Source organism: Mastomys coucha, unplaced genomic scaffold (assembly GCF_008632895.1).
Source record: "Mastomys coucha isolate ucsf_1 unplaced genomic scaffold, UCSF_Mcou_1 pScaffold3, whole genome shotgun sequence".
Lineage (NCBI taxonomy): Eukaryota > Metazoa > Chordata > Mammalia > Rodentia > Muridae > Mastomys > Mastomys coucha.
Window position 1 is genome coordinate 26,958,078 of NW_022196909.1, and position 27,718 is coordinate 26,985,795.

The following is a 27,718-nucleotide window of genomic DNA, read 5'->3' on the forward strand; positions in this document are numbered from 1 at the left end:
TGGATCGGGTTCTGAGATTTTATAGCCAGGGCCCCACTTTTTGTTCTCCTGTTCCCTGTGTGTGGATGAAATGTGAACAGCTTCCCGCTCTTGTTGCTCCCTGATATAACGGACTCTCCCCCTCTGGAACTGTGAGCCCAAATTAACCCTTTGCTGTTCTAAGCCGCTATGGGTTATGGTATTTTATCACAGCAACAGAAATAGTTCAGAGGGTGCAGGGGGAAGAAAAACTATAACAACCTGGAGCCCCACCCAAACCTGAAGCAGTGCAGTAAGACCCCTGCAGCCCCCTGGGCTGCGACATAAGGAAAATGTCCTAAACAAGTCGCCGCCATCCTCTTGTTGAAGTTAACATTTCCCAATATTGCTCCACACTTCTGAAGGTTCCTGCTTTTGCGATTTCCTGCTTGCATAAGACAGAATGGATTTAATTTAGAGATTAACCAGGATCATGAATTGCCACATTTTATTTTTTTTCCTTATAATAATGAACGTCAGTTTAAAATATTGTCAGACACATGTAGTCTGGCAAACACCATGAACCTCATGTTTTGTGTGTGTGTGTGTGTGTGTGTGTGTGTGTGTGTGTGAATTCACACCTAAGCTCGCAGGACCTCTGTGCTGGCGGGCCCCCTTTGGCACCGGAACACAATAATTTATTAAGCTGTGATATTTAGTAAGTGTGCACAAATATCATGCAACATTAGGAGCAGACGCACAGACAGAAAGTGTATTAGAAGCAGATTTATACAAAAATGTCTTGTAAACAAAAAGGGAAAGGGGTTATTTCCTGTACAAAATCTGCAGGCTTTTCTTCTTTCTCTTTTAGTGATCTTTAAGATGCATCATAGTTTGGGCTTTTTCAAAAGGTGAAAACTGTATAAAAATAAATATCCTATATACAAACACACACAGGCCAGTCCAAGGTTAGAGGCGTCACTGCAAAACAAAACCAGAATGGACAGTTAGTTTCAGGAGCCCTGAATGCCGACTCCCCTGGAGGAGAGGTGGAGGATTTGTCTTCGGCTCCTCAGAACCTCTGATAGGGAAGTGTGGAACAGTAAACTCGCTAGAGGGAAGACCCTCGTTCTGCATGTAAGACACGCCCACTCCCAGGAGGGAACACCCCCCCCCCACTTTCACCTTGAAGCTACTCCCTCCTCAGGCCACTAGAGGGCAGTCTCTCTCCGCTGTCTTGGAAACCAAGCTCTTCGTTACATCTGCCCAGAAGTCATTTCTGGTGTTAGCAGCAGACCTAGGCTTCTTTAGATGTGCCTCCAACATGCTGTAGCTCTGGACAGCAGCTGTGGCTCCCTTGCTAAGCTCGACATGTTCCATGCCCTGCCTACCAGGAGTATCTTTCTTTGGGGAACGGGGGAGGGTTTTATTTAATGGATTCATGGATGAAGTGCTAAGTGAGTGTAGATTCTTGGGAGAGGCATGGCCCCTCCAATGCTGAATTTTTCCTTTCTTTGGCTTGTGAGTGCTTTCGGTAGCCAGGTGTTCAGTCTAGGTCTGACGGCTTGTTTGTCTCCCTGGGGCTACTTGCCCCAGAAATCAACAAGATTTCAAGTGTTGGGGCACCGGGTGCTGAGCCATCTCACTGTGCAATTCTGAGTTAGAGGCACGGGGCTGGACTGGCTCAGTACAAAGTCTTGTGAGTGGAAGGTCTTAAACCCTACAACGAGGAGGACATACTGATAACTTTAGTTGATGGTGGTGGGGGCTGAGTGGGGGAGGTGAGGTGCAGGGAGATGGTACACGTGGTCGGCTGCCCACTAGGCTGCTGCAGACCATGCAGAGGACTTCTGCCCTTAGGCTGGGGTGTCCTGTGACTTGGGAGCTGAGGTAAACCTGGTGACATCTTGGTGCTCGGAATACCTCCATCCTCTAGGTGAGTGGAGGCTTAGATTACAGGTACCACCATGCAGGATCTGTGCAGCGCTTCGAATCAGACCGAGGGCTTTGTGCATGCTAAGCAAACACTCTTATTAACGGATCTATATACCCAGTTCCTTAAAATGTCTCTAAGTGTTCTGCAGGGGTGGGCAGTGAGCTGTTTAATGCCCCACCCCCACCCTGCCCACCAACCGCTGGTGAGGTAGAACCTTTTTTTTTTTTTTGACCCACCCACATCTTCCTGTCTCATCTGCAGAAAAGCAGGTGAGAAACTGCCAACTTTACAGAGCCGCACCTTTGACCCCAAGCTGCATGGCCTTCTGGGAATTTTTTGTTGTTGTTGTTGTTTCTTTTTTTTGAGACAGGGTTTCTTTGTGTAGCCCTGGCTGTCCTGGAACTCACTCTGTAGACCAGGCTGGCTTCGAACTCAGAAACCCATCTGCCTCTGCCTCCCAAGTGCAGGAATTAAAGGCGTGCGCCACCACCGCCCGGCTGCCTTCTGGGAATCTTACCTTGTTCCAGCAGCCTTGGACCGGTAAGCCATCTTCTCCCTGTGAGGAGGCAGAGAGTGCTTAGGCTCTTGAGATGGTTGTCCGAGCAGACAGGTGACAAGGACATAAACATTTATTTCTATAGCCTCAGTGGGGACATGGCCTACCACTGCGGTCTGCTTCCATTCTTGCTCTTAGGTCAGAACCTTGGAAGAGGGAAGCATTTAAATGCTGCCATTGTCCCTTCGGCTACTGCCCAGTGTAGGGGCGGGGCAAAGCTAAGAGGGACTACTGTGGCCCGAGGGATCAGCCAGCATAGACAGACACTCATGGCTCAGAGTGCTAAGAACTCAGGTCACTCCTTGCCTGCGCCTCCTGGCCTTCCTCTGCAAACCAGGTGAGGGCGGGATGGTGTTTCCATGGCCCCCCAGCCTGCCAGAGCTTGTTTCTCTTCCTAAGCAATGGGAGGGTCATCCAAACAGCCCCAAATAATGGTCAGTCGTGGGTGGGAACGGGGTCGTAAGGGACAGACAGCCTTAGGGGGATTGCAACATGATTCTGAGATGTCTTTCTGGTCCTGCCTCTGATACTCCCTGGAACCTGGAGGGAAATGGGTGGGAAGCAACTGTGTGCTCAGAGGCAAGGCAGCAGCAGCCTCGGGGGACCCTTCACAAGGCTTCTTGAGCCTGACATTCTGGCCTCTCTAGGGTATCTTGAGGCCATCCAGGCATCTTCCAGAGGCCAGGCTGGCAGGGAGGGCCAGGCAGAACCAGGAGTAGAGTTCTAGGTCTGAGTCCCATCCTAGAATTACAGTCTCCTCCACCCACCCAGCAGAGAACCTCCCAATCACCCAGCATGCCTCAGCTATTGCCCCAGCCCAAAGAATCCTAGCATGTGCTAAAGTTATATCAATAGCTCCTGTACCCCATTTCCGCCAGTCCAGGACAAAGAACACATCATTATTGGAAAAGATATCATTTTGAACAGTCAATGATATTTGCCCCCTCTGGGCTCAGGAAGGACTGTAGGGGGGGCATGCATTTCAGTTTCATGGTGACCCTCTGTCCCCTTTGCAGTCCACCGTGCCATGCCAAGTCACCCCATTGCCTCAGTACAGCACACTGCACACAAAGGAGGGCATTTCCCTCGGGCCATGGATGGTGGCAGGATGCAGCAGAAAAGCAGGCAGAGGGCAGAAAGGCCAAGGTGCCTATGCAGAACTTAGGTAGCACAGATGTTGAGGGTGGGGAGTCGGGGTGGGGCTAGAGGATGGGGGCGTGATGTTTAGGGTGGGGCCAGGCACAACCGTGGTCCAGGAAAGACCCAGTTTTAATTAATGGAAGCGCTTTGGAAGTCATGGTGAGAAAGGCAGCCGCGCACACCACACGCTAGGGGTGAGAAGGCAGACCAGCAGTGTCAGCAGCAGACTTGCTATTCCATGTGTGACCTGTGCTGGCTCTCTCGTGCCCGTGGCCTAAGACATCTCTGGTGCCCTTCAAGGAATGGAATCATCCAAAGAGAATTCCTGAGCGACAGGGTAGAGATTGGAGGCTGGGAACTGGGTGGTCTCCTGGGGAAATGGAAGGTGAGCAGGAGCGTCTGGACCCATGCCTGCGGGGTCAAGCATTGCCTTCGGTTTGTTTTACAGTGAGTGGAGAGAATCCTATACTTAGGAAGTCATCATCCTATACATACTTAGGAAATCACCATCCAGAGCAAGACTAGGTCTGGGGAGGGGGGGGGAAACATCCCCTGAGTTTCAGGGATACCTGGCCACCCCTATATCTTCCTAACTCCATTCTAGACCTTTCCACTTCTCTTTTCATAGTGAGCTACTTTAAGGTGAAGGAGAAGACACCAAGGAGAGCCTCCTGGGTCTTTAGCATCTAATATCAGATGCTGGGTCATCATCTAGTTCTGATCGGTGATACCTGGGCCATCACAAGGGGATTTAGTCTGGAATAGACAGGGTGGTCTCTACCACCACCTTAATTATAGAACTTCTCTGTCTAGAAGCATACCCCATGTCCCCTGCTAAACTGTTGGGCAGGGTGGGTCTGCGTCTGGATTGGGGAGGCAGGTGACTGGCGGCTCCTATGTTCTGTCAGTTTGCTTAGCTTGTGTGTTCAGGGCTAGGTGCGCAGTATGGAGGCAAAGCAATCAGTTCTGAAAAACCCTGCCCAATTCATTCACTTCTCTAGCTTCCAGAACGTTCTAGAACCAACCATCGGGTGATGAGGATGATATGCAGCCAGGCAAGAGGATGGGGCGGGTGGGAGGATGGGGCGGTGCTTCAGAGGCAGTTGCAGGAGGAGGCCAAGAAAATGCCACTGGGCACATCGCATGCAAGAGGGTGACGTGACTGGGAGCCACGGACATTCTAGGCAAGGTGACTCATGGTCAGCAAGGAGAGCTGGGAGAGCAGAGCAAGAGGATCAGGAGGCACACGGGTACACGCTACACACGTGGGGTAGCCCACACTGGCCATGCAGGCAAGGGAGGGAAATGCCATACCAGTGGGCATGGGGCATCCAGTCCGTCCAGCCCTGGTAGCCCCGGCTCCCCTTTCTCTCCTTTAAAACCTCGGTGGCCCTGTTCATAAAACCAACCACGGTGATTATGGAGGTCAGAGTCAGCTATCTCCAGCTGTGGAGTGGGGCAGGTCCCCATCCTACCCTGGCCTGGATGCAGACCCTGAGGCTATTATGCATAAGTGAAAGAGCATCGATAGAACAAGGCCAGCTTCTGTACTGTAATCCCTTCTGGGCAGAACCACAGACAGCCCCAGCTTGACAGCAGCATGCCTTTCAGAACTTCCGGTGCTTTGAAAGGTCCCTGGAGAAGCCAGGCTGATGGGCCACAATCATCAGTTGCTGGCTTGTTGGGAAGGCTGCTTGGGGGCTATCTACTGATTTGGGGTCTGCAGCTGGGCTACTGGGCACGATAAGATAGATCATGGCCATACTAGTCCATATTTAGCTGGACAGTGCATGAAAAGCCCCTTGTCTGACCTTATTCTGCACAGTATAGGACTCAGGAGACTAACCTGGGTCTTGCATCCAGACCTGAGTGGAGGATTCAGGACAGCTAGAGCTGCAGGCCACAGAGGTGGCCACGCCACAGAGGCCGCCAATCTGTGTGCCATAAACACTAGGGTGGCTCTGCAAAGCACCCTGGGGACAGAGCCGAGACCTTCTACCCAGACCCCTTCGGGTTCCCTTCCTTCCACCCATCCATTGTTCTGAATCTTCAAAGGACGGGGACTCAAAGATCAGGGATTTAGCAGAATGGCTTGCAGCTGTGGCTCTGAGGCCCACCCTCTGCAGGCAGGACTGCCAAGGCACTGACAGGCTTGGTGGCATCTGTGGAGCTCAGCTCCTCAGAGCTTTTGGCTTCCTTTGTTTCCAACCTGCAACCCTGGGGAGGAAAAAAAACTCAGAACGATCAAGCGAGAAATGGAAAACGTACCAGCGGGCACGGGGCGTCTAGTCCAGGTGCTCCTTGGTCCCCCTTGTCCCCTTTAGGCCCTCTAGAGCCCTTCTTTCCCCTCTCCCCCTGCGAGCAATGGTTTAGTCCGAGGTAAGAAGTGAGGAGGGAAACACAACAACAACACATCATCAAAACTTTAGGATTGTCCACATGTTAGCATTAGAGAGAGAAAACGATACATACGAGGTCAGAGTGAAGAATAGACTTTCTTAATTAAGTTAGCGTTCCCGTAGGATTATGGGACACACCCACCTCCCAGCTCTGAATACCTAGGATTTTGGCAGAGGAGGAGGGTAAGGGAGAGGGAGGAGAGGGGGGCAGGGGAGCAGGGGCATCTCTGAGATGAAGTGGAAGAGGCCAACTGGGACTGTGGTGCCCAATTTTGCTCATCTTAAGCCCCGCAAAAGGATGATGGTGTGTGTGTGTGTGTACACATACTTCTATCTCTTTGAGCATTTCATCTTGAAGAGCTTTGGGCTAAGAACCTCTTGTCCCAATTAAGATTTATTTTCTTTTTATGTACGAGTATGTGTGTGTGCATGTGAGTGCCAAGTGTCCATGGAGGCCAGGGGTGTCACAGCCTCCTGGGACTGGAGGCACAGTGGTTGTAGTATGGCCATTGTGGGTTCTGGGAGCCAAACTTGGGTCCTGTGGAAGAGCAGTACACATTCTTAACCATTGAGCCCGCACTCTAGCCAATGCCGGTTCCTTAGGAGGCAAGGTGGCTGTGGTCAGAGCCTCGCTATAGGCATGTGCATACATGACTGCAGACTGCACACATGTGAGCGGGACAGTGTATGTGTATGCACGTTGTGTGCACACGTGTGTAGATTCTCAGGATGATCCTCCCATATGCTGTGTCCTTCTCTGATTTATTATTGTCTCACATCATTACTACTTAAAATTAACCTGTTGCTCTGTCATGATGACCGGGCATGTAACAGCAGGTAAAGCTGCTCGCCACTTAGCCTGACCACTGGCGTCCAATCCCAGGCAGCAGGAGGAGAGAAGTGATTTCCAGGTTGTCTTGTGACCTCAGTAAGTGCTTCTTGGCACACTTTGTTCCAGCTGGCTCAGGGAGTTCATTTGTTTCTGAAAATCCTCCTAAGTGAACCCTGTTTTTATGTGTTGGGGGTTCATCTAAAAAAGGGCTCTGGGGCCTCTGGAAATGACACCATATGGAAATGAATTTGCAGTTAAATTTTCATATGTCTCAGTCCTTTAAAAATGGGCCACGTGTGTCCCTAGGGGTCTCCTCAGACACTTCCCTCTGTGGAAATGGGATTGTCTCATGCCTGGGGACTTGTATATGGCTGTTCCACCATGGGGAGGCCAAAGGTTCTGCGAATTCAGCCCGTCATTACTAACCTTGAACCCTCAGAGCTTCAGTTTTTTCACCTGTAAAATGGGTGTGTTACACTTGCTCCCCTCAAATTACTGCATGACTATATTGTGTACAAGAGATGGTCACCGATGGGATGCCGTATTTCTCAGTAATGGAGGGTGGTTTCAGCCAACTGTGGTGATGCCCGCCTCCTACTACCTAGGATGGGAACAAATGCTCCCAGGGAGGGTCTTATCTTGTCTGCGATGTTCCTGCATTTGTAGGTGGCTGTAGTGCGGATGTTTCCCCAGATGTCTGAACATGAACCTAAGTGGGTTTTGTTTTTTTGTTTTGTTTTGTTTTGATTTGATTCCAGAGGTTGCCTATAGTTTGTCCACACATGTCTCTGAATGGCTTTTCAGAATGATGGGTGTTATCACGTGCGTGCGCAGGTAGTGAAATCCCTGGGTCAAAGACACACCCACCAATGAAAAGGCCTGGGCAGGAGGATTCCCTTAGTGTGGACAAGCTGGAGCACCAGCTCTTTGGAATGGGAGGACCCAGGTCCGTACCCTTAGCGGTAGGTGTCCTTAGGAGCGTGGTCCCCATCCTGAGTCATCAGTACAGTTTCCCAATGAAGAATATGGGCAGGGTTGCTAAGGGGTTGGGTCCAGGTCTTAGAAGATTTGTCTGAAGGTCAGAGTGTGAGCCACCCACACTATAAGGCATCGCACCCCACATCATGTGTTCTGGAAGATTCTAGAGCCACTGCTTTACCTGTATGCCCCCTCCTGCCTACCCCAGAGTGGAACATACGAGAGATGCCCCCACCCCCAGCTCCAGCTATTGAGCGGGAAGGGGCAGACAGTGACCCACATTCCTGATGAATGTGAGGGACTGACATAAGCCAGAAGGCGGGGGAAGGATGAGGGCTATGGGGGTTTGTGGGTGCTTATATTGAGGGAAGGGTAGAGGAAATAAAAGAAGAGAGGCCAAGGCTATGTAGAGGCTAGAGAGGGAGCGAAAAGATGGGCAGAAGGACCCAGGAAGCAAGACATGCGCACACCCCGACACACTCCCCCATCCCCAGACACGGCAGAGGTGGAGGCAGGCTCAGCATGCTGGAACTTTTTCCACTGGCTGGCTTGCTGGAAGCTCTGTGGTTACAACCAATCAAACCATGTCCTGGTAATTAACGTTGCCAGACTGATGGTACCTTACACTTTGACCCCCTTTTTGTTGTTGTTTCAACTGAGTCTTCTCCTATCATCAAGACTAGCCTCTCACTTGATATGTAGTTGGGGGACTGCGAATGCTGTATCCTTCTGCCTCTACCTCCCCAATGCTGGAAACCCAGGCCTGCGGGGGCCATGTCTGGCGCCAACCGGTGTTTTTGTTGTAAATATGACTCCTGGACCAAGTTCACTGAGTCACTTAAAGACAAAGTAGAGTATGGGTAGGAGAAAGGTAGCCTTAGAGATGAGACCAGGGCACCCTTTCAATGGTCTTGTGTGACCTTAGCAAGCTCCCTGTTTTGGATTCTGTCTTTGCCCATCATAACAAGGACTCTTCTTGTTCCATGAACAGGAAAGAGGTGTAGGACCAGTTTGGGGCATGACATGCAATAGCGTAATATTGTGTGTGTGTGTGTAACTAGTGGGAGTCAGTTCTCTCCTTCTACCATGTGGGAATTGAACTCAGATTGTCAGGGTTGGTGGCAGGCACCTCTGCCTTTGAGGCCATGTGGCCAGCCCAACAGTAAAATTCTAAGGTTGTGTCTTGGTTCATGTAAGACGGAACAGGTTTCTAATGGATTCTCTAGACATGATAAAGGCAAAGTTCAATGAGGGCAAACTGTGAGGGCTGCCTGTAGCAGCCACTCTCCAGAACTCGGGTGAACAGGGAGGGGCACTGGATATCTCCTGAGTCACTTCCCAGGTGACGCGTTGAACCTTGCCTCAGCCTCTGACATGTCGCCTGGATCAAAGTGTATTGTACACCTCTCTCTAGGCCCTGCTAAGGCTGGTGGCTCGGAGGCCTGGATGAGGTAGCTGAGGTTCCGAGTGTCTTTTCTCCATTCATCCTGAGAACCGACTCTCTTGGGTGAGAAAAATTAGTTGTTCCTTGATTTGAAGCCTGCTGTTTGGGACAATTCATCTGGCCCTCCATGCTGTGCCTCACTGCCTTTCTGAACTTGATCTTCTGTTTCTTGGATTTCTGAGGTAGGGTCGCGTGCTGGCCTCAGACAATATGTAGCCAGGGATGAGTGTGACTCCCCAGTCCTTCTGCCTTGTACCTCACCCCTACCCCCCACCTTGGGTGCCGAGATTGCAGGTGCATGCCACCTGCCGAGCTTTGCTCAGGATTAAACTGGAACCTAGGGTTCAAAGCAAACAATTCTACCTGCTGAGCTCTACCCTCAGCCCCTGAATTTGACTCCGATGAAGAGACATATTCTAAATTATATCTAGGATTCGGGGAAGCAATCAGAGAGCAGGAAGGGGATGTGGAGAAGAAAGATTTTCCCACAATCCCTAGGGCCTCTATAGATGATGGCTTAGCATCAGAGACAGCAAGCAGCCTGGTCCATTTTTTTCATCCTCCCCCATTCCGTGACAAGGGTCCCTCAATGACCCTGCCTCCTCTCTACGGCAGAAGCATTACCTTCCTTTCAGGTGCTTCAGTGCCTCCAGCCAATGGAGAAAGTTTTAAGAAACAGGTTTGAAAAAAAAAACCATGAACCGAATGTAATAAAGAGAGACGGAACACATTAGGAAGTTTTGGAAGTTAGGAGTTAGGAAGGTCCTGGTATACCAATGAAGGAATGGAACAATCAGGTTTGGTAGACTCGGGAGACCAGCCGCACAGCTCAATGTGGATCAGTTCACTGTAGTGGATTCCACACAGTCTCGCCATTTACAGTTTGACAGGGGTGGCCCTGCTTCCTCTTACTTGTTTGTGGGTTTTAGGGGATAAGTCGACTTGCTTTTGTGTGGCTGCTGTGGCCTTAGGGGTTTAGAAGTGCCCAGTTAATCCATCAAGGAGGATGGATTTAATTGGGGCCAGACAGAAACATCCAGATTCTGATATATTCTATTCCTGGAGCATGTTCTGACCAATGCCAATGGTCCAAGATCACTCAGGTTCTAAAACCCACATTCTCTACCTCGGTCTCATGGGGGAAACTCAATTCACCACCTTCCATTGTTTTGGACAGTGGCCCTTTGCCTGTTCCTTGCCACAGAAGGTCCTTGAACTTGACTGCCTACTGGAGGATGCTCTAGGTCCTCTAGGGCAGCAGTTCTCAACCTTCCTGATGCTGCAGCCCTTTAATTCGGTTCTACGTGTTATGGTGACCCCCCGCCCCCACCATAAAACTATTTTCGTTGTTACTTCCTTTCGTTTGCTACTGTAACGAGTCAGCATGTGAGTATCTGTGTTCTCTGTTGGTCCTAGGCGACTCCTCTGAAAGGGTCATCTGACTTCCCAATGGTCGCAGTCCTACAGATCGAGAACCACTGCCTAGGGTGTGTGCATTGCACACAGATGGGCCCTGGAGGAGGTCATGGGGAGGAAGATTATTGCTGCTGGACCCGAATGCCCAAGGGCATGACCATTATATGCTCACGGTGCTGGGGACACTTAACGAGTCCTTCTGAGGACCGCAGGAGCCGGGGGTCGGGGAGGGGACAGGGAGGATTTGGAGGGTGCAGTCCGTTCTGTACCCTGCCGAGTCTCCAACAGCAGCTGGGATACTCTTTTTTTTTTTTTAAGGGCTTGGCTGTCTGTTCTTGGAGCTGGAATTTATTTTCTCGGTCACCAGTGGCTTGGAATGCCTGGTAAATCTCAGTTTCAGGAGGCAAAGATGAGGTGACGATGGATCTAAAAATATCACTAAGGGGCTGGTTATCAGGGCAACGTAGAGGGGGCTGGGCAAGAGGCTCCTGTTATTGGGTGGTCATGCTAATCTGATGGCTGCTGTGGGATTCACTTGGCCCTCTCTGGAAATGAGGGGACATCCTGGCTTCAACCCGGGGAGTCCTGGGCCTCAGGTTCCCTGCGTGTATGGCAGGGAGCCCCTTCACTAGAAAGCCTTTCAATTTAGGATGATTTATACGGAAAGACCATTTCGTTAGGTCAGGAGTCTCCAAATTGATCATTCCATCCCATCATGAAGACATTAGTAACTAGACCCAGAGTGCGAGGGCTTAGACTTACCCGGTTTCCTTTGTCCCCGGGTGGTCCATGTAAACCCTGCGTTAAATCAGAGAAATGAAGACACGTTAATGAGGAAACATGAAAACAGGGCCATAAGGTCCTTCCTTGGGGCTCAGAAAATGTTGCTTATGAGTTTCAGTTCAGTAGAGATGGGTTTCACGACTCCCATTTCACAGAAAGGCAAGAGAAGCAAATGCAAATTTGACCAAGAGGCACATGAATTTATGAGCAAACCTGTCTACAGGGTTCTTGGTTTTTCTTACACTGCATGTAGCCCATATCCTGCCTGGCAGCTGTGTCCTTCTGGGAACTATTCATGGGGTGAGGGGGTGAGTTTTATGCTGCGTTCAGGAATGGGCATGAGCTACTCTGGGCTGAGTATTCCCATGGCTCTCGCCAGGACCTTGCTTCCCAGCTTCTCCGAGCATGTTTTAAGGTGCAGAATACCCTAGGGGAATAAGTGTTAAACGTTGACCAGGCGTAGACACGCTTGCTTAGTCACTATGCACGTGAACCTCGGGTGGACGGGAAACAAAATCCAGGCTCCGTGAGACAGCCACTTGGCGTTTGTAACAAAGCTACAGGCAAATGCACTGCAGATGGGAAACCAGGCTCAGTCTTCAAGGCCAGAACCCTCCTTTTCTGGGGTTGCGGGAGATCTGGATCTGAGGCTGTCTGTCCTGGACGGCAGAAGTGGAGGGAGGCGTAGCCCCCTTGGGACCCTACCGCACAGGACAGGGGCTATGGTGGAAGGTTCCAGACATGCTGTTACACATGGGATGGTCCCTGTGATGAGCACCTGTCCCTTGCAATGCCCCCTCAGGGACGTCTAGCTCATCCCCAGGTACTTCTGGGCAGCTTCTCCTGCAGCCCCACATGGGCTTCAGAATCTGGGCTTGTGTGCGCTTTGATCCTGCTTCTAGATGGGAGGAGAGATGGATGGAGGGGAAACAGGGCACTCTAGTTCCTGTAGACTCACAGGCAGCCCAGCTGCTCCTGTTGGTCCCGTCATCCCTGGGTCACCTTTGCTGCCCTGAAAGAGAGAAAGATGCCCTGTGAGCCCTCCCCGCCATACTGACTCCCTTCCCACTTTCTATTCCCTACGGGACAGTCTCTGTGGACCCTTGCAAGAGCCCTAGGGAACTGATGTGTGAGAGGCACGGGGTGGTCCAAGGGTCCTTCTGTTGGCTCTCCAGTTCAGCCTGCTTCCTGACAGGGCTAGACAGCACGAGAAGGAGACCAGACAGTGGGCCCAGAGATAGCAAGAGAAGCGCTTTGATTTCTTCTCTGAAGCCCGTGTCGTCATCCTGGAGTGGCTCTCCTGGTCTTCCCCAGGGCACCAGTGATCTCAGGGAGGCTCTTGATCTCTGTAGAAGCCACCCGCTTCCCCACCACAAGCCTCTCTTGGGACAGAAGAGGGCAGACGGAGGAGGTGTGGACAGAGAATTGTCACAGATGCTCCATGGGGTGGATGGATCGGCATGGAGCCTGCTCACTAGGGATGACTGATCCTGCTGGGTGTGTGGGAACCTGGCTGGCTGAAGGGAACAGAGTCCTCCCACGCTGAGTTGATTCTTGCTCCATCCTCTTACATCCACTCTGTGTTGGATGTGGTCGGACTTCTGAGATACCGCGTCACTTGGCTGTGGCTACTCGACACTAACGGTGAGAACCTGCCCAACACCCTGGCTTTCTGACTTATGGGTGTCCTCTGGGGACTTTCTAAATCCCCTTCTGTCCCATACCGTTTCTCTAAATGAGCATAATAGACCTGCATCCCTGAGTGACATTATGCCAAGGCACCAGTGGAGAGGGAGCTTCTCCGTCTCACCTAAGCTTCTGTCTCCTCATAGACATACAAGGAGGTTCCTCTCCTCCGGGCTATGAGGGCAACCGTGAGTGAAGGAGTAGGGGACCCTGGGGCTGGGTCCTAGGCGCAAGGGATGAACAAGCCTGATTCATGAACAAGCCTCCTCCGTGGCTTCCCAAGCTGCCCGTTCACAGAGCACTCACCCTTTCACCCTTTGGTCCGGCTGGGCCTGGAACCCCGATTGGTCCTGGAGTACCCTGGGGAGGTGAAAGGAAGCAGAGGTAAATGGCCATTTTTTTTAGGGAAGCCCCGAGAACCCCACCCAGGACCTGAAGATGTGCAAAGCCTGAGCCCCAGTTTTCAGGATTGGCACAGCCAGGCTTTGTTCGAGAAGGCCATTTGACTGGGCCGTGATCCATTTTGGATTTAGGGGCCTTGAAGGAGAGTTCCTTCGCCCTCCTCAGAGCCAGATTCATGAAAGGAGAAACCTCTTACACCACAGCCGAGCCTGCCAAGGCTGAAACTGGAAGAACGGTTGCTTGGTTTGCCACCAACAAGCACTGGAGAGGGAGGTGACCCCTTCCCAGGAGTAGGGGGGCTTAGGGCTGGCACCCTCTAACCGTCACAGCTCCACATGCAGCGGGAGGGTCTTCATGCCACAGAGACTGATGCGGAGACACACTTAGAGGCAGGCGTGAGAGGGCCATCCAGCACCCATCCCCCAACCCACGGCAGACCCCCACAGATTCTCAGGCCTGAGGGACGGACAGGGTCACGAGTTAGTATCTTCCAATGTCAGAGCCACACTGGCCTTTGGAGAGCAGGAGCAGGTTCTCTCCTAACTTGAGGGTCCCAGGGAGCTGGGAGGTACTGTATAGTGTGCAGGTGTTTACTCAGAGACAGGGCTGGGCTTAAGAGTCAGCAAGCATTTTCCCCAGGCTCCCAATCTGCACATCCAAACCAGACCAAAAATCTTCTTTCACAGCCTCCTGTCTACTGGCCTGTCGGTCTTTAAGTGTCCCTACTCAGATCAGACCGTGGGGCTGGGCTTAGGAGGATGCTGTCCTGGACCCGGGGAAGGTAGGACGTGAGTCTATGGGAGAATGCGGATTACTGTCACAGAAAACGAACAGAGCCAGGAGAGGTTCTGGGTGTCCTCTGTGCAGCGAAGAGGAAGAGAATAGAGTTTGGATCACAGTGCCAGCTCACTTGGAGCAGGCTCCCTGCCTCCGCGTCCCAGGCTCCTCAGCACTGAAAGGCCTCCACAGACTGACCCAGGCTTCAGTTCCCCCTCCATGGATAAATGTGCGAATGCTGGACCTGACTTCCGGCTATTGTCAGGACAGGATGCTCCGTGGCGCACTCTTACAAGGAGGCAGAGTTGGCATTCGGTAAGATGATGCTCTGCTGGGGTCGCCTGGCTGTTCTTCCTACTTTCAAGAGTTCTAGGCTCTGTCCTACAACCTGTCTGAATATCTTCTCTCCCATGTGGCGCTCCAGCCAGCTAACCGTAACCTTGACTCCTGGGTGATGGACCATAGAAATAGGCCGCAAGGCATAGCTGGCTGGCTATAGCTGGCTGGCTATACGTAACCAGGCATACAGCCCTGGCACGGATCCCAGAACCAATGCTGGCAACTCCACAGGGTGTTCTGTGCAGGTAAAGTGGAGGGGCGTTTCCCGTGGCCCTTCAGGGCTTTGTGTCTGCAGATGAGATAGCAAGAACTCTTGTCTGGAATCAGGAGGGATGGGGAAATAGAGGCTCTGGGTGTCTTTCACCTGCTCTATTATAGACCCTTTCTTGTGCTTGTAGGGTGGCTTGGGTGCCAACCACTGTGAAAGATGTGGTTAAAAAACATACCCATAGGACACTGAGCTGACGCGGGCCTCCAGGCTCTCGACCTACTACTCCCATATTGACCCTTCTTTGCTCTCACGAAAAAACTCTGGGAAGGGTGACTACATGTGACCAGGAGTCTCACGGGCAGACAGGAGATGGACAGACGTCACAGTATGACAACAGCACAGCGTGAAGGTCACACACAGACACTTGTGTTTGCCAGGGACACGTCTCGGCTCAAGGCTCAGGGTAGGGTTCCCAGGCTGGGCGAGAAGGCTGAAGGGCATTTCTGGTGTGGACATAGAGGGGACTTTCTGGTGTCTATGGCAGGACTAAACACAGTCCCTATCACTGCAGGGGTTGGGAGCGAACAAGGCCACAGCAGGATAGACAAGAGGGATCATAGGCCAGACAAGGGTGGGGCAGGGGCGGGGCGATGGAGTAATGACACTCACCGGTGGCCCAGGCCTGCCGTCCAAACCTGAAGCTCCCTGGACAAAGGACACAGTTTGACCAAAAGAAAGGGAGAGGGGATGGGGGGGAGGGAGAAAAAGGAGACAATTGGGGAGGGGAGGTGAGTAAAGCAGTGACTCTGGACAGACACAAATGCCATAAACGACGACGACGACGGGGAGGACAGTGGGTGTGTTTACACGGAGACGGACAGGAACACGGAGACACCGAGGGCTGAGGCCGGCTGCTGAGTTGGCGTGAACCATGAGGACAGATGCTCTGACCCTCCATAGCTCTTGTCCCCCTCTCTCCCTTCACCCCACAGGAACCCCCCCTCCCCAGGGTGCTTTAGTGCTCCAGGGAGGGGGGTGCAGAAAGGCATTCCGGGACATACGTGTGGATCCAGAGCTATGTTCCCTCCTCAGACTGTATGAGGAGACTGTATGGAGGGGATTCTGGAGAGGTGTCACCCCAGCTTCTTTTGTACCCCTCTAGAGATAGGCCATTCTACATTTTATAACCCTTAGGAGCAATTAGGATTGCTTTCATATTTTTTTTTTTTAGTGTGTGTGTATGTGTGTACAGTTTACGGGAGTTGGTTCTCTCTCTACCATGTGTGTTTCAGAAACTGAACTCGGTTTTGGAGGCTCAGCAACAACTGCTTTTTTGCCCACTTCACCCTCTTGCTGGCTGGTCCCAGCACTGGCTTTCAAACCTGAGTAGAAGCGGACATAGTACTGCTCCATCTGGCCAGGCAGAGCTAGCCCTTGAATGATGACACTGACCACACTTGACATTTCCCTGGCACTTTACAGTTAAGACGCAAACTCCATCTACCCGCAAGCTTGCACACAAGAGTCCTTTGACAGACAAAGGCTTAGGAGTAAGCAGGACCAGAGGTCTCCAGCTGCCAATCTGTGACATACTCAGCCCATGTGCCCCGTGATCTGCCCACTCCCTGCTGACTAATGAAGCTCTTGGTGGGAATGGGGACTTTTTCCTAGTGCCAGGGTCTAAAGTGGTCTCTCGGGTTGGCAGCAGGATACACCTAGCCAGCAAGCACAGACTTCTTGAAAACCGCAGCCAACTGAGACTCAGAAACGAGCCCCAGGGTCGGGTGGGTGAGGGGAGAGACCAGAAAACGGTGTGTGTGGAGCTCATTCTAGGAAACGGTATTATTAGGTAGGATGCGGCTCCAAGGCTTTGTTCTCAGTGTTGAGACACCGATTTGGGAACTGACTCTAACCCCAAGCCGGAGCTGAGGGGCTGAACTCTGGCTGTACTTATGCTGTCTCTCCTGGAGTTCTCTGTTCACGGTACAGATGCCCAGGTTCCACGCTGGCTCAGCTGCATAACTCTCCAAGAGTGGTGGGCTCCAGGTCAAGGCATGGTTGGAAAGCTCCCAGCAGACTCCACAGTGTACTGGCTAATGGGTTGGGGGTTACGGTGGGGATGTCAGCAGGACAGGCCTGGAGGATGAGGAGGCTACCTGCTATCACCCAGGCGCCGACTTCCAGGTGCAGCCTAGAAGCAGCATGGAGCCGAGCAGCCATGTTTCGCAGTGGTGTAATGTTGCTGCCGAGTGCACTTGAGAGGTCTGAGTCAGGGGGCGTGGACCAAAGCACTCAGGCCCTTGGTGAGCCACTGGCATCAACACCCACCCAGGAAAGATCAGGCATCCAGCTGAACGATTCAAACACGCTGGGCTCTTCTCCCTCCAAGGCCACCTGAGCCGAGAGACTGCTTCCCCTGGGAAATGGCCATTTGATCTCCATGGTACCACAATCCCTGCCAATTCCTACTGCCTCCGGTAAAGTCCTTGTGAACGGCTTTCTAGGAACAAGCTTAGGGCTTTGTTTGTTTGTTTTGTACATTTTGCTGTTCCTGACTTGGGTAACCCTAACTGAAGCCTCTCACGCTTCTTCGGGTTGTTGGCGCCATGAAGGTGCACACCAGGTGCCCTGTGGTTTAGAAGGTCCGGAAGGTGCTTCCGTGTGTACTTAAGTCATTCCAGACACGGCTTCAGATGTGGGAGAACATCTGCGAAAGCCATCACTTCTCCTCGGTCTGTGGAGCTAGTTGGCTCCTCAGCGCTTCCTACGCTTACTGCGACAGTGAGAAATTGTCCCTTTGGCCTCCGTCCGCTGTGTGTCTGCTGTGACCGTATTGGTTTCCCTTGGTTCCTCTGCTGTTTACAGCTGCCTGGGGTTAGGGACTGGTCTGGAGCTGGAGACAGAGGAAGCGCCCCCCCCCCACCCCCCCGGAGCTTCAATAAAGGACGAGCAACCTTCTGGCTCAGTCTGGCCACTGCCCATCTGTGACCTCAAGTGACCGCCAGCAAATGACAAGATGGTTTCTTTGCTGATGGTCTTTTGAGCGAGCGACATGTGAAGAGCCACCAGGCTACTAGGAGGATGGGACGGAGACTCCGTCAGCCCAGGCTATGCCTTTGGACTGGCAGAAGCTGGGAATCAGCCCTCAGATGCTAATGAGGGGGCCTCAGGCTCTGGAAGGCTCAGAGCATAGGGCTGTTGGAGGAGCTTTGGCCTGCTAGGACCCCAGGGCTGACTCTGTACATGCCTGATTAGCATATTAGAGAACACAGCTAAGGTCTCCCTTGGGGTTATGTGGGGAAGAGGAGACTTGCCATTGACCACCTTCATGGCATCAACAACCTCAAGCCTTCTCTGCTTACCCTCTTCAGAGCACACCTTTATGGCTCCAAGTCAGGCCCCAGCTGGCCTTGCGGCTGGCCTCAGGCCTTTCTGGTTCTCCATTGGATCGTTCCGGATTGCTCCTCAGGTGCGGACTCTCTCTACCTCAGCTAAGCGTTACATCGCTGTAGCACTAAGACTAGGCTTGGGCAAGATGCTGAGGGCCTGAACTCCTTCCCCACTATGAAAGGAAGAACCCAGCACACTGGGATGCTCAGAACTTTAGGTGCAGAGCAGGCGTGCTCCCTGGTCCCTGTTCCTCCCCGCTCAGCAACAAAGCCTAGGGAAGCCTACCAAGTGCAGCTCCTCCCCGAAGACTCGTGGCTCCAAGGTACTTACAGGCAATCCCAGAGGGCCCCGGTCTCCTTTTTCTCCCTGGGAGCCCTTCTCTCCTCTACTGCCATCTAGGCCTGCTTCTCCCTGCATGGAAAAAAAAAAAGTTTGGAGAAGTCAATGAAGGGGTCTGCTGCCGACAGCTCGCCCACTCTTTTGCCGTGGGGTCTTAGAAGCTAGGGGTGGCAGTCCTGACATGCATTAGAGTGAGGGAAGGGTCAGTGAGGGAAGGGTCGGGAGAGATGGGGCAAGAGTCTGATCATTTGCTAAGCAAGCCACTCCCCGGAGTTCTGGAGGCAGACGGGGGAACTCCACATTCCAAAAGCAGATCAGTAGTGGATGTCAGGGGGACTACAGAACATCCTTCTGCCCTGAAGGCCAAGGTGCGCCGATTGGGCGGTACCATTTAGGGAGACAGGTCAGCTAGGTCTCAGAAGCGTGTCCTACTCACAGTATCTGTCACATGACCTTTTTCCTTACCTTTGGTCCAGGAACACCTTGGAGGCCCTGTGTTTGGGAATCAGAACAAGGAGCATTAGAGATTGACACGTGTAGGTGATCACAGACAGACATGCAAGGGTTGAGGGATGTGGCGTCTCAGCTCTTGAGGGGTAGAAGGGAGTGGGGGCGTGGTTTAAGCTTGGGGCTTCCTGGGGTGGAGTCAGAGCCATCTGCGCAGCCATGGGCTGGTACTAAATCTCTCTATGGCTGCCTCGAAGTCTCACGAAGGGAAGAGGAGGTTATCAGTGAAAACAGAGGTATGCCAAACACTGAATATGTGGGAACCCAGACTTTTCGTTAAATGATGTCCGCTATCAGTATTGCTGCTAGTATAATGGATGACCCAGAATATAAGAGGCATCGCGGACCATGGAGAGGTGAAGACCCACACCTGCTCATTTGAGCTGTCCAGGACCTTCTATTTGCATCCAACTGCAAAGGTTTTAATGGGCCACTTAAAAAAAAAAAAAAACAAAAAACAAAACAAAACAAAACAAAAAAATGCATCCTCTTGATAACAGGAAGGAGGAGGAAGGGGCAAGGACAGATACCTGATAGAAAGGGTTAAATAAATGTTGGGCAGAGTGCATGACAGAGCAAGCCTGTGGCTTCCATGCCAGTCAACCAGGCTGTGCCCGGGATCCCTGGTGTGTGTCACCTACTGGGATGACATGTTACAATGAGAGGGATGAGGGATGGGGGGTGGGATCTGGAAGTGAAAATCTCTCTGGGGTAGAAGGATGCAGGGGAGGATGAGGTTGAGTTCAGCGACTGCCAAGGGAAGAGACACGGTCAGTCCAACCACAATGGCCGAAAAGCTACAGAGTCCCTGACACTTACCGGAGGTCCTGGGGGACCCTCTGGCCCTGGTGGCCCAGGAACCTAGAAGCCAAAGGGAAGTTGTGTTATGCTCTGTTATGGTTTTGGTCCAGCTAAGGTCATGGGAGGATAGGATCACCACCGAAGATCAGGCCAGTATACACCTAAAGGAGTCTTAGGGCAGGCACTCGGCAAACTGTTGGCCTCCCATAGTGCTGGCCTGAAACTATTTCCAGGAAACGTTTCCAGAACACCTCCTCCTCCAGGTTACCCTGGGATACCACTTAGCTAGCGCTGGATTTGCGCTATGCTACATATGGCAAGCACAGCCCAGGAAAGGAGTAAGAAGAGCCCTGCCCATTAGGTAAGATGTGATCTCTCCAGTATGCCCAGACTCTACCCCCTGCTGTCTTCAACTCTGGCCTCTCTGCAGTCATCTGTCGCCTGGACCCTGGTAGACATGCGAGTTTGAGATCCTTGGCTTAAGAGAGCCAAGACTGGTTTATCTGAAGCCAGAGGAGGCTGAGATGGTCCCGAAGAATATTCTTCAAGACTACTAGCTCTGCCCCAGGTTTGTAATGGACAGGCCAGTAACGGTTGTATTTTTTTCGAGGGTCGGTGTGGCAAGAGGGATTTAGGCCAGATAAGAAAGCACCAATGCCCTTTGGACTGTGGTGATTCTGCTCCATATGATCCATCTCCTTGTAGAGAACATAGCCTCTACAAGGAAAAAAAAACCCAACAACAACAATAAAAAGAACCCCTGAAACCAGGGATAGGGGTTAGGGTTAGGGTTAGGGCCTGTGGGTTGGCCTGTGGCCGTTATCTGTGGTAGGTTAATACGTTAGTTGATGTTCAGCCCACTGTGGGCAGCACCATTCCCTAAGCAGGAAACTGCATGGGTAGAGAACGGAAGCCGAGTAAGTGAGCAGATATGCATCTATTCATTCTCTCTGTTCTTGACTATGGATGTCATGTGACTAGCTGACTCAAGTTTCTACCACCCTGACTTCCCTGCATCAATTGACAAAGAGCCTGGAACTGCGAGTTAAATGGAATCCTCTTTTTTTTTCTTTTCTTTTCTTTTTTCTTTCTTTTTGTCACAGCAACAGAAATAAAAGTAGGGCATTTGGACTGGGGCTGTCACTTAGGGGTAGACCGCTGGGCTAGCATGCATGAAGGCTCTAGATTTTGTCTCCAGTAAAACACACACACACACACACACACACACACACTGTTCTTATTATAAATAAATAATGTACGGATCTGATGCTAAGTGCACACAGAAATCCACATTCCACTGAGCATGGTGATGCCCTCAGGAGGCAGGTAGATCTCTGTGAGTTCAAGGCGAGCCTGAGCCACATAGTGAGACTGTGCCTCAAAACAAAATGAAAACAAAAAAACCACCAAAACAACAAAAGTACTCTTGTTTATTTGGGTTTTTGTTTGTTTGTTTCTTGAGACAGGGTTTTTTTGTATAAGAGCCCCGCCTGTCATGGAACTGGCTTTGTAGACCAGGCTAGCCTCAATCTGACAGACATCCACCAGCCTCTACCCCTCGAGTGCTGGGATTAAAGACATGTGTCATCATGTCCAGTTTATGAGAACTATTCTTGTTTAATGTGTTTTAAATATCTATTATACTCTCCCATAGTCCATTTTACCTGGCTAGCAACTTAAAAATGTTTAGAAGTAGCACAGGCCTATTAAATAGTTTATATATGAAAGTGAATTAAAAGCAGGAAAAGCAATCTATTTCTGTCCTATTTAATCGAGAGGACTGCTCACACTTTTTTGCCTGGTTCCCTCCCTAGCTTTTTGGACATCTCAGCTACCACTGAATACAGTTACGTACTTACAAGGACACATAAGTATAATTTGATTTTCTACTCTTTTCTAGTTGATGTAAAACTGCTTTTTCTATTTTTGGCTGTGTTCCCCTATGAGCCATCTTCCTTGAGGAAACACTGGCCGCCGTGCAGGAGAGCAACTGTCTTCTTGGATAGGGCTGTAAGCCGCTCTTGGCACGAGAAAGGCCCTCAGCCATGGGCAAAGCTATTACTACTAGCTTATTAGCCTAAGGATTTTTATCCCTTCCTTCTCGTTAGGGATAGCGTCTGTTTCCAATTTGAACTTGAAATACTTTTGGGAGGAACATTTGTGTGTATAATGCTTTTCCAGAATCTAGGATCTGCTCTTCAGGGTGCAAGCCATTCTTAATAAGGAACAGTGGTAGCATACAATTAGGTCCGTTTCGCTCGATTCAGATGGGGCTGGTGACATTTAAGGGTGACGGGCCAGGAGAGCTCGTGGGGGACTATGAAGCTTGGTGGTCTCTTGCTTTGCTCTCGGGTGGCTACTAGACTGCCCGGACCTTCTTGCCAAACATCGTCTCCCTCCCATCTCTAAGATCTCTGTTGCTTTCCCCAGTGCACATATACACAGGGCTATCCATCTTCTGCACAGCCCGTGTCCATGGCAACTTCCTGCTCCTCAATCTTCTCCTCCCCTTCCGAGATGTCTCTCAAAGAACCCCGCCCCTCTGGAAAGTGTTCCTCTGATACTTCGTGACAAAGTCCTACTTGTCCGTTCAGAACTTGCCCAAATGGCTGGACCTCTGCGGCCTGGGCCGGGCAGCTGCATTTATCTTTCTTTGTCTACTACAGCCCCAGGATGCTCTCTGAATCCTGCAGAGACTGCGTGACAGCAGGGTGGTCTTGGGGCTTGGAACCTGACAGCTGCCCAGCTTCTGGCCTTCGCCAGTCATAGATGCTAAGCAACGCGGAGAAAACTTTGATATTTCTAGTGATGCCCTTGTCGGACGATCCCATTAGAGAAGAGCTGGGTGACTTACCTCTGCTCCTGGGTCGCCTTTTTCCCCTGCTTCGCCTTTCTCTCCCTGTGGGAACAAAACCAGCCATCCCGCTGTGAGAGCTGGGTAGCCAGGAGGTTGGCCACAGGTCCGCCCCTCACATCTGTGACAAGCTACCAAGCCTGGGCTGCTCCTGGAGAGACTACATAGGCAGCCCAGCCTGCAGGACAGGACCAAGATGGCCCTGTGACAACGGTCTTCACAGATCTCAGGCTGTGGTGGTGAGGGAGGGGCTCGCACTGCGGGTTCTGTGGCAGACAGGCTGCAGGGTGGTGTTGTGACATGTTTCTCACTCTGGAAAGAGACTTGTGGCATCATGATGCCTGCCACTCTGTGACTCTGTTACACATCATCACATGTATGTGCTAAACATAGGAAAATGTGACATATGCTAACACTTGTTGTAGATACACACACACACACACACACACACACACACACACACATATGCACATGGTTCTGCCTTGCTAGTTCTAGACTCTAGAAAGGCCCTTTCTTTAAGAAGTAAGCTAATATGAGGTGAACTGTCCATTATGGGGAGGGCCACGTGTCAGAGAATTGTAGGTGCTGGGGAACTTAGTCCTACTATGGCAAGTGGTTTGGGAGGGGGTCAGAGGCTCCAGTAAGAACACAGACGACCACTGGCTTGACCGAGGCCTTAGGAGACCTTGGTTGGGGAACCCACCCATGGCAGGCCTCAGCTTCCGAGGCGCAGAATATATAGCGGTAAAGGTGGGCCATTTTAAGCTGCTGTTTGTGATGGTTTATGGTACATTGCTAGACAGTGACTACGGCTCAGATCCCAGAGCCTGGGGGATGGGGACAGTGGTGGAGGTGGATGAGAAAGAGACCACACCAGACCCAGAGGCTCAGCTTTGAAAGTGGGCACACTGAAAGGCTGTGAGCCACCAACCGGCCTGAGCCAGCTGGGTACATAGTCACTTTTGGGGTCTACTGAGTTCACGTGTCCGACCTCTGAGGTTCTTTCTACTTCTTTTGTGTTTGTGTGTGGGTATGTGGGTGTGTGGGTATGTCTGTGTGTGAGGGTGGTTGGTGTGTTTGTGTGTGGGTGTGTTTTTGTGGGAGTAAGTGGTGTGAGGATGTGTTTGTGCGTGTGAGTGTGTGGGTGGCTGGTATGTTGGTGTGAGGGTGTGTTTGTGGGTGTGTTGGTGTATGGGTGGGTTGTTATACAGACATGCTGGTGTGTTGGTGTGTACATGTACTGTGTGTGTGTGTGTTGGTGTGTGGGTGTGTTTCTTTGGAGGTGTGTTTGTGAGACTAGAGGCAGGATGTCAATCTTGTGTTCCCCAGGTGCCTGCCTTGTTTGCTCGCTCACTTTCTCCCCCCTTTTCTGGGACATAGGGCTCACTGATGCAGCTAGGCCGGCTGAACTGCACACCCCACGAGGACATAATGTCCCTTTATGGCATGCATAGATGCCAGTCTCCTTCTAGGTCTAAGGGGGAAATTCTATGTCTGAGTCCAGCGCTCCAGTTAAGGAAGCCACCACACTGTGTACTGAAAGAGGCTAGAGCTCTGGACCCAATCAGGAACCCAGGGCAGCTGCCAGACCCCGGTTAGCGTAAGCCTGGCATGGTGCTGGGCACTCTTAGGCTGTTGGCCCCAGCGAGGGGCCCCTTGTTCCTGCGCTCTCATCTGTAGCTGCCCGTGGACACCCTTGACACCCGGCCCTCTCGCCTTACTGTGAATCCCGGGAGCCCGATGGGCCCAGGCAATCCTGCCGCTCCAGGCCTCCCTTCGTCACCTGGTTCTCCTTTCTCCCCAGTTGGGCCGTCTAGACCCTACAGATCGACAAAGACCTCTGTCAGTGAAGCTCCTAGTCATCACACTGAGAAAAAATGTGCCATCTAGGGCATGCATACATGCTCGACTCCCTTCCTCCGAGGGTAGCGCCATTTCACAGATGGCACTACTGAGGCTCAGCGGAAGCTCCTCCACTAGGTCAGCAGCCTAGCTGGAAAAGGGGGAGGGGGTTCTTTCCATTCATGCAAAACTCTTCGGATGTAGGGCTTCTGCATGATTCTGGAGAGGCAGGCTCACAACCCTGCCTGTGTCTTTTTCACAGGCCATGAGGAACTGTGAGCCTCTGCAAGGCTCAGTGACTTCCCCAAGGACACAGATGAGGCTGGTGCAGGACTCAGGTCTCCTGAGTCGGGACACTCTAGGAGACCGGCCTTCATAAGGTAAGCGGCCTGGTAGGTAGTGACTCTTGGTTCCCTGAGCCCTGGAGCAGCTGGCGGCATGCAAAGGCTGTGTCAGGATGGAAGTGGTGCATGCAGGATGCCGGATGCCCAGACACTTACCTGGGGGCCTGCTGGTCCTGTCTCCCCTTTCTCCCCTGGACTTCCTGGGGGTCCGACCTCTCCCTTCATTCCCGGAGGCCCGTCCTTTCCTGGGGGTCCTTGAGGACCAGCGGGCCCCACATCTCCTGGTTTTCCTCGAGGCCCCTATAGAAACGTCAACAGTACTTCTTAGGGACGTTAACGGGGGTGGGGGGATGGGGGGGAAGAGGAGGGAGGGAGATCGGAAAATGCTTGGTGGTCAGAGGACTGGGCTCAGTGGTGCTAGATGAAAGCTGATAAAGATATCCCCAGGCTGGCTCTGTCAGGGTACAGCTGGAACCCCTCTTCCTGGCCCTCCTGGGCTTGCTCCTGAGTCCTCCTGCCCACACTCCCACTTGCAGAATCCTTGCTGTAGACACTGTTGCTTACCTTGTCCCCATCGTGTCCTGGAGGGCCTGGCAGTCCAATCTCCCCCTGCAGCGGCGGCAACAGAAATGGTTTAGAGCAGAGACACCAATGCCCACTTCCTTGGTACCCTGCCCCCCCACCCACAGACTTCTGGAAGGCTCGCCTTTGGTCGCCTTGGTGTCACAGATGAGGATCCCAGAGTGAAGTGGTGAGGGGAGCCGAGCATCCTGTGACCCATGTTTTAGCCATAGTCTCAACATGGTATCTCTGAGAGCATCACCCATCCCATGGCTCCTGTCCTCACTGCCTACGGCGGGGCTCCTATCCACTTTACAGCAATCTCAGAGTCTTCCTCATTTACATTGGGGGTGGGGTGGGCAAGGGTGAGCAAACAGAGGCTTCCAGTTCTGCTGGCTGGGTCTGGAGTGACTTTCTAGAGAAGGATACCTTCTTATAGGCAAGCTCTTATAGGCAGAAGAAAGGGGGGGGGAATACAAGGTTTCTTCTAAGAAAAGCAGAGGAAAGGGTGGGTGGAGGATCAGGATAATGGCAAAGGCACAGAGTGGGGCAGTTCGGAGTTGGAAAGGGGTAACCTGGTCTGGTAGTTGTGAGCAGGGGATATGTTCCAGATCCCATTGTATATGGGGGCTGAAGCACAAGACCCAAGTCTAACTACCAGGGAAGAATGGCAGAGCTTGAGGCTGGGAGTAAGGGGACAGGGGTGGGAGGAGGGGCCTAAAGTATTGAGAGGACTGACTGGCAGGCAAATGTGAAAGTCCTGGGATGATGAGGGGGCCATAGAATATTGGGAGCCCTAGGGTCATGTGCTCAGAATGCATCATCTTTCCAGTGTCTTAACCACCTTACCCTGTCCATGCTCCACCCCTCCTCCCCCCAACAGCCCCCTGCACCTTCCCAGTTCCCATCCACCATCGGGGCAAGTTTTACCCTTTGGCCTGGAGTCCCTGGAGGTCCGGGTGGGCCTGTTTGTCCAGGAAGACCAGGAGGCCCCTAAAAAGGAAAGGAAGAACTGTCTAGCAAGAGCGGTTGGCTGTCACCAGAGGGCTGCGTGTGGGGCTGTTTTACAGGGGTCAGTCACTTTCAAACAGAATTTCCTCAGTTGTGTGTGTGTATGTGTGGTGTGCATGTGTGTGTGAATGATAGGGTCTCATACAGTCCAGACTGGCCTTGAACTCATCATTATATAGTTGAAGCTGGTTTTGAACTTCTGAACTGCTTCTACCTCCTGGAACTACTGTTTCTACCTCCTGAGTACTGGGGTTCCATATGTGCACCAACATGCCTGCTTTTATGTGGTACTGGAGACTAAACCTAGGGCTCTGTGCCTAGTCGGTGAGATTTCAACCAACTGAAGTACATCCCACAAGCCTCTGGGGTTTTGACAAAGCAAATAATATGTGGGAACTCCAAAAATGCAAACAGATGAGCACTGGGGTGTTGGGTGGTAACCGGGGGTGCAGAGAGCTATGCCAAATAGCTTTTCCTCCAGGAGTACAGAGAGAAAATGTGACTTTTCCAGGCTGGCTAGAGTCAACAGCATACACATCCGTAATGGTGGAACCGGCTATGTGATGGCATCCTGAAAAGCAGGGCAGAGATCCAGTTCTGACCCAGGCAATGACAGGAACAATTATCAGGCACATTATGTTGTGAAAAGAAACCACGCTTACACTGTGATTCTGTTCCGTGAGATGATAGAAAACAGTAGTCTGCTCTGCATGGACAGAAAGCCATTTATAATGTGTGTAGGAGGGGTGGGTGCAAGATGAGTCTCGTGGCTTCTGCGTGACATCCACACATTGAAATTGGTACACTTTCCTGTAAGCTACCTCATGAAATATGCTACCTCTGGGTAACTTTTTCTTCCTAACCTCTGTTGTGCCCACTGTGGTGGTGGTGAGGTGTATGGGTGGGTGCATGTGTGTATGGAGAAAGAGGTTAAGCCTGGGTGTCTCTACTATCCAGCTTGTGGTTCTATTGTTTTTGTTTTGTTGCGGTGGTGGTGGCCGTTGTTGTTGGGACAGGGTCCCTCACTGGTTTGGAGTTCATCAAGTAGGCTAGGATGGCTGGCCCAAAAGCCTCAGGGTTTCACATGCCTCCTCCTCCTCTTCCCCAGAGCTGGGAGTATGAGGTCATCCATAAGTTTATGCCACCATGTTTGGCTTCAAAAGAAGTGTGTGTGTGCGCGTGTGTGTGCGTGTGCACGTGTGTGTGCATGCA

At 51.8% G+C, this 27,718-nt stretch overlaps 1 protein-coding gene across 19 annotated transcripts in view; it reads right to left on the bottom strand.

Annotated features, from left to right (window-relative positions):
* Positions 1-451: 451 nt before the first annotated feature.
* Col13a1 (collagen type XIII alpha 1 chain) overlaps positions 452-27,718 on the bottom strand; it is a 145,326-nt gene continuing 118,059 nt past the window's right edge. For 10 of the 19 annotated variants that reach the window (XM_031347208.1, XM_031347209.1, XM_031347210.1 and 7 more), the window contains 15 exons: positions 26,426-26,488; positions 25,499-25,543; positions 25,091-25,234; positions 24,470-24,568; positions 22,749-22,793; positions 19,913-19,954; positions 19,052-19,078; positions 18,578-18,658; positions 15,527-15,562; positions 13,435-13,488; positions 12,401-12,454; positions 11,422-11,457; positions 5,859-5,945; positions 2,412-2,450; positions 452-939 (listed from right to left, as the gene is read on the bottom strand). In XM_031347208.1, the coding sequence (XP_031203068.1) occupies positions 937-939; positions 2,412-2,450; positions 5,859-5,945; positions 11,422-11,457; positions 12,401-12,454; positions 13,435-13,488; positions 15,527-15,562; positions 18,578-18,658; positions 19,052-19,078; positions 19,913-19,954; positions 22,749-22,793; positions 24,470-24,568; positions 25,091-25,234; positions 25,499-25,543; positions 26,426-26,488 (855 nt within the window). In that variant the 3' untranslated portion in view covers positions 452-936. Of the gene's footprint in view, positions 940-2,411; positions 2,451-4,904; positions 4,983-5,858; positions 5,946-11,421; positions 11,458-12,400; positions 12,455-13,434; positions 13,489-15,526; positions 15,563-18,577; positions 18,659-19,051; positions 19,079-19,912; positions 19,955-22,748; positions 22,794-24,469; positions 24,569-25,090; positions 25,235-25,498; positions 25,544-26,425; positions 26,489-27,718 lie in introns of all 19 variants that reach the window. The other 9 variants (XM_031347216.1, XM_031347215.1, XM_031347214.1 and 6 more) reach the window with 4 other exon arrangements.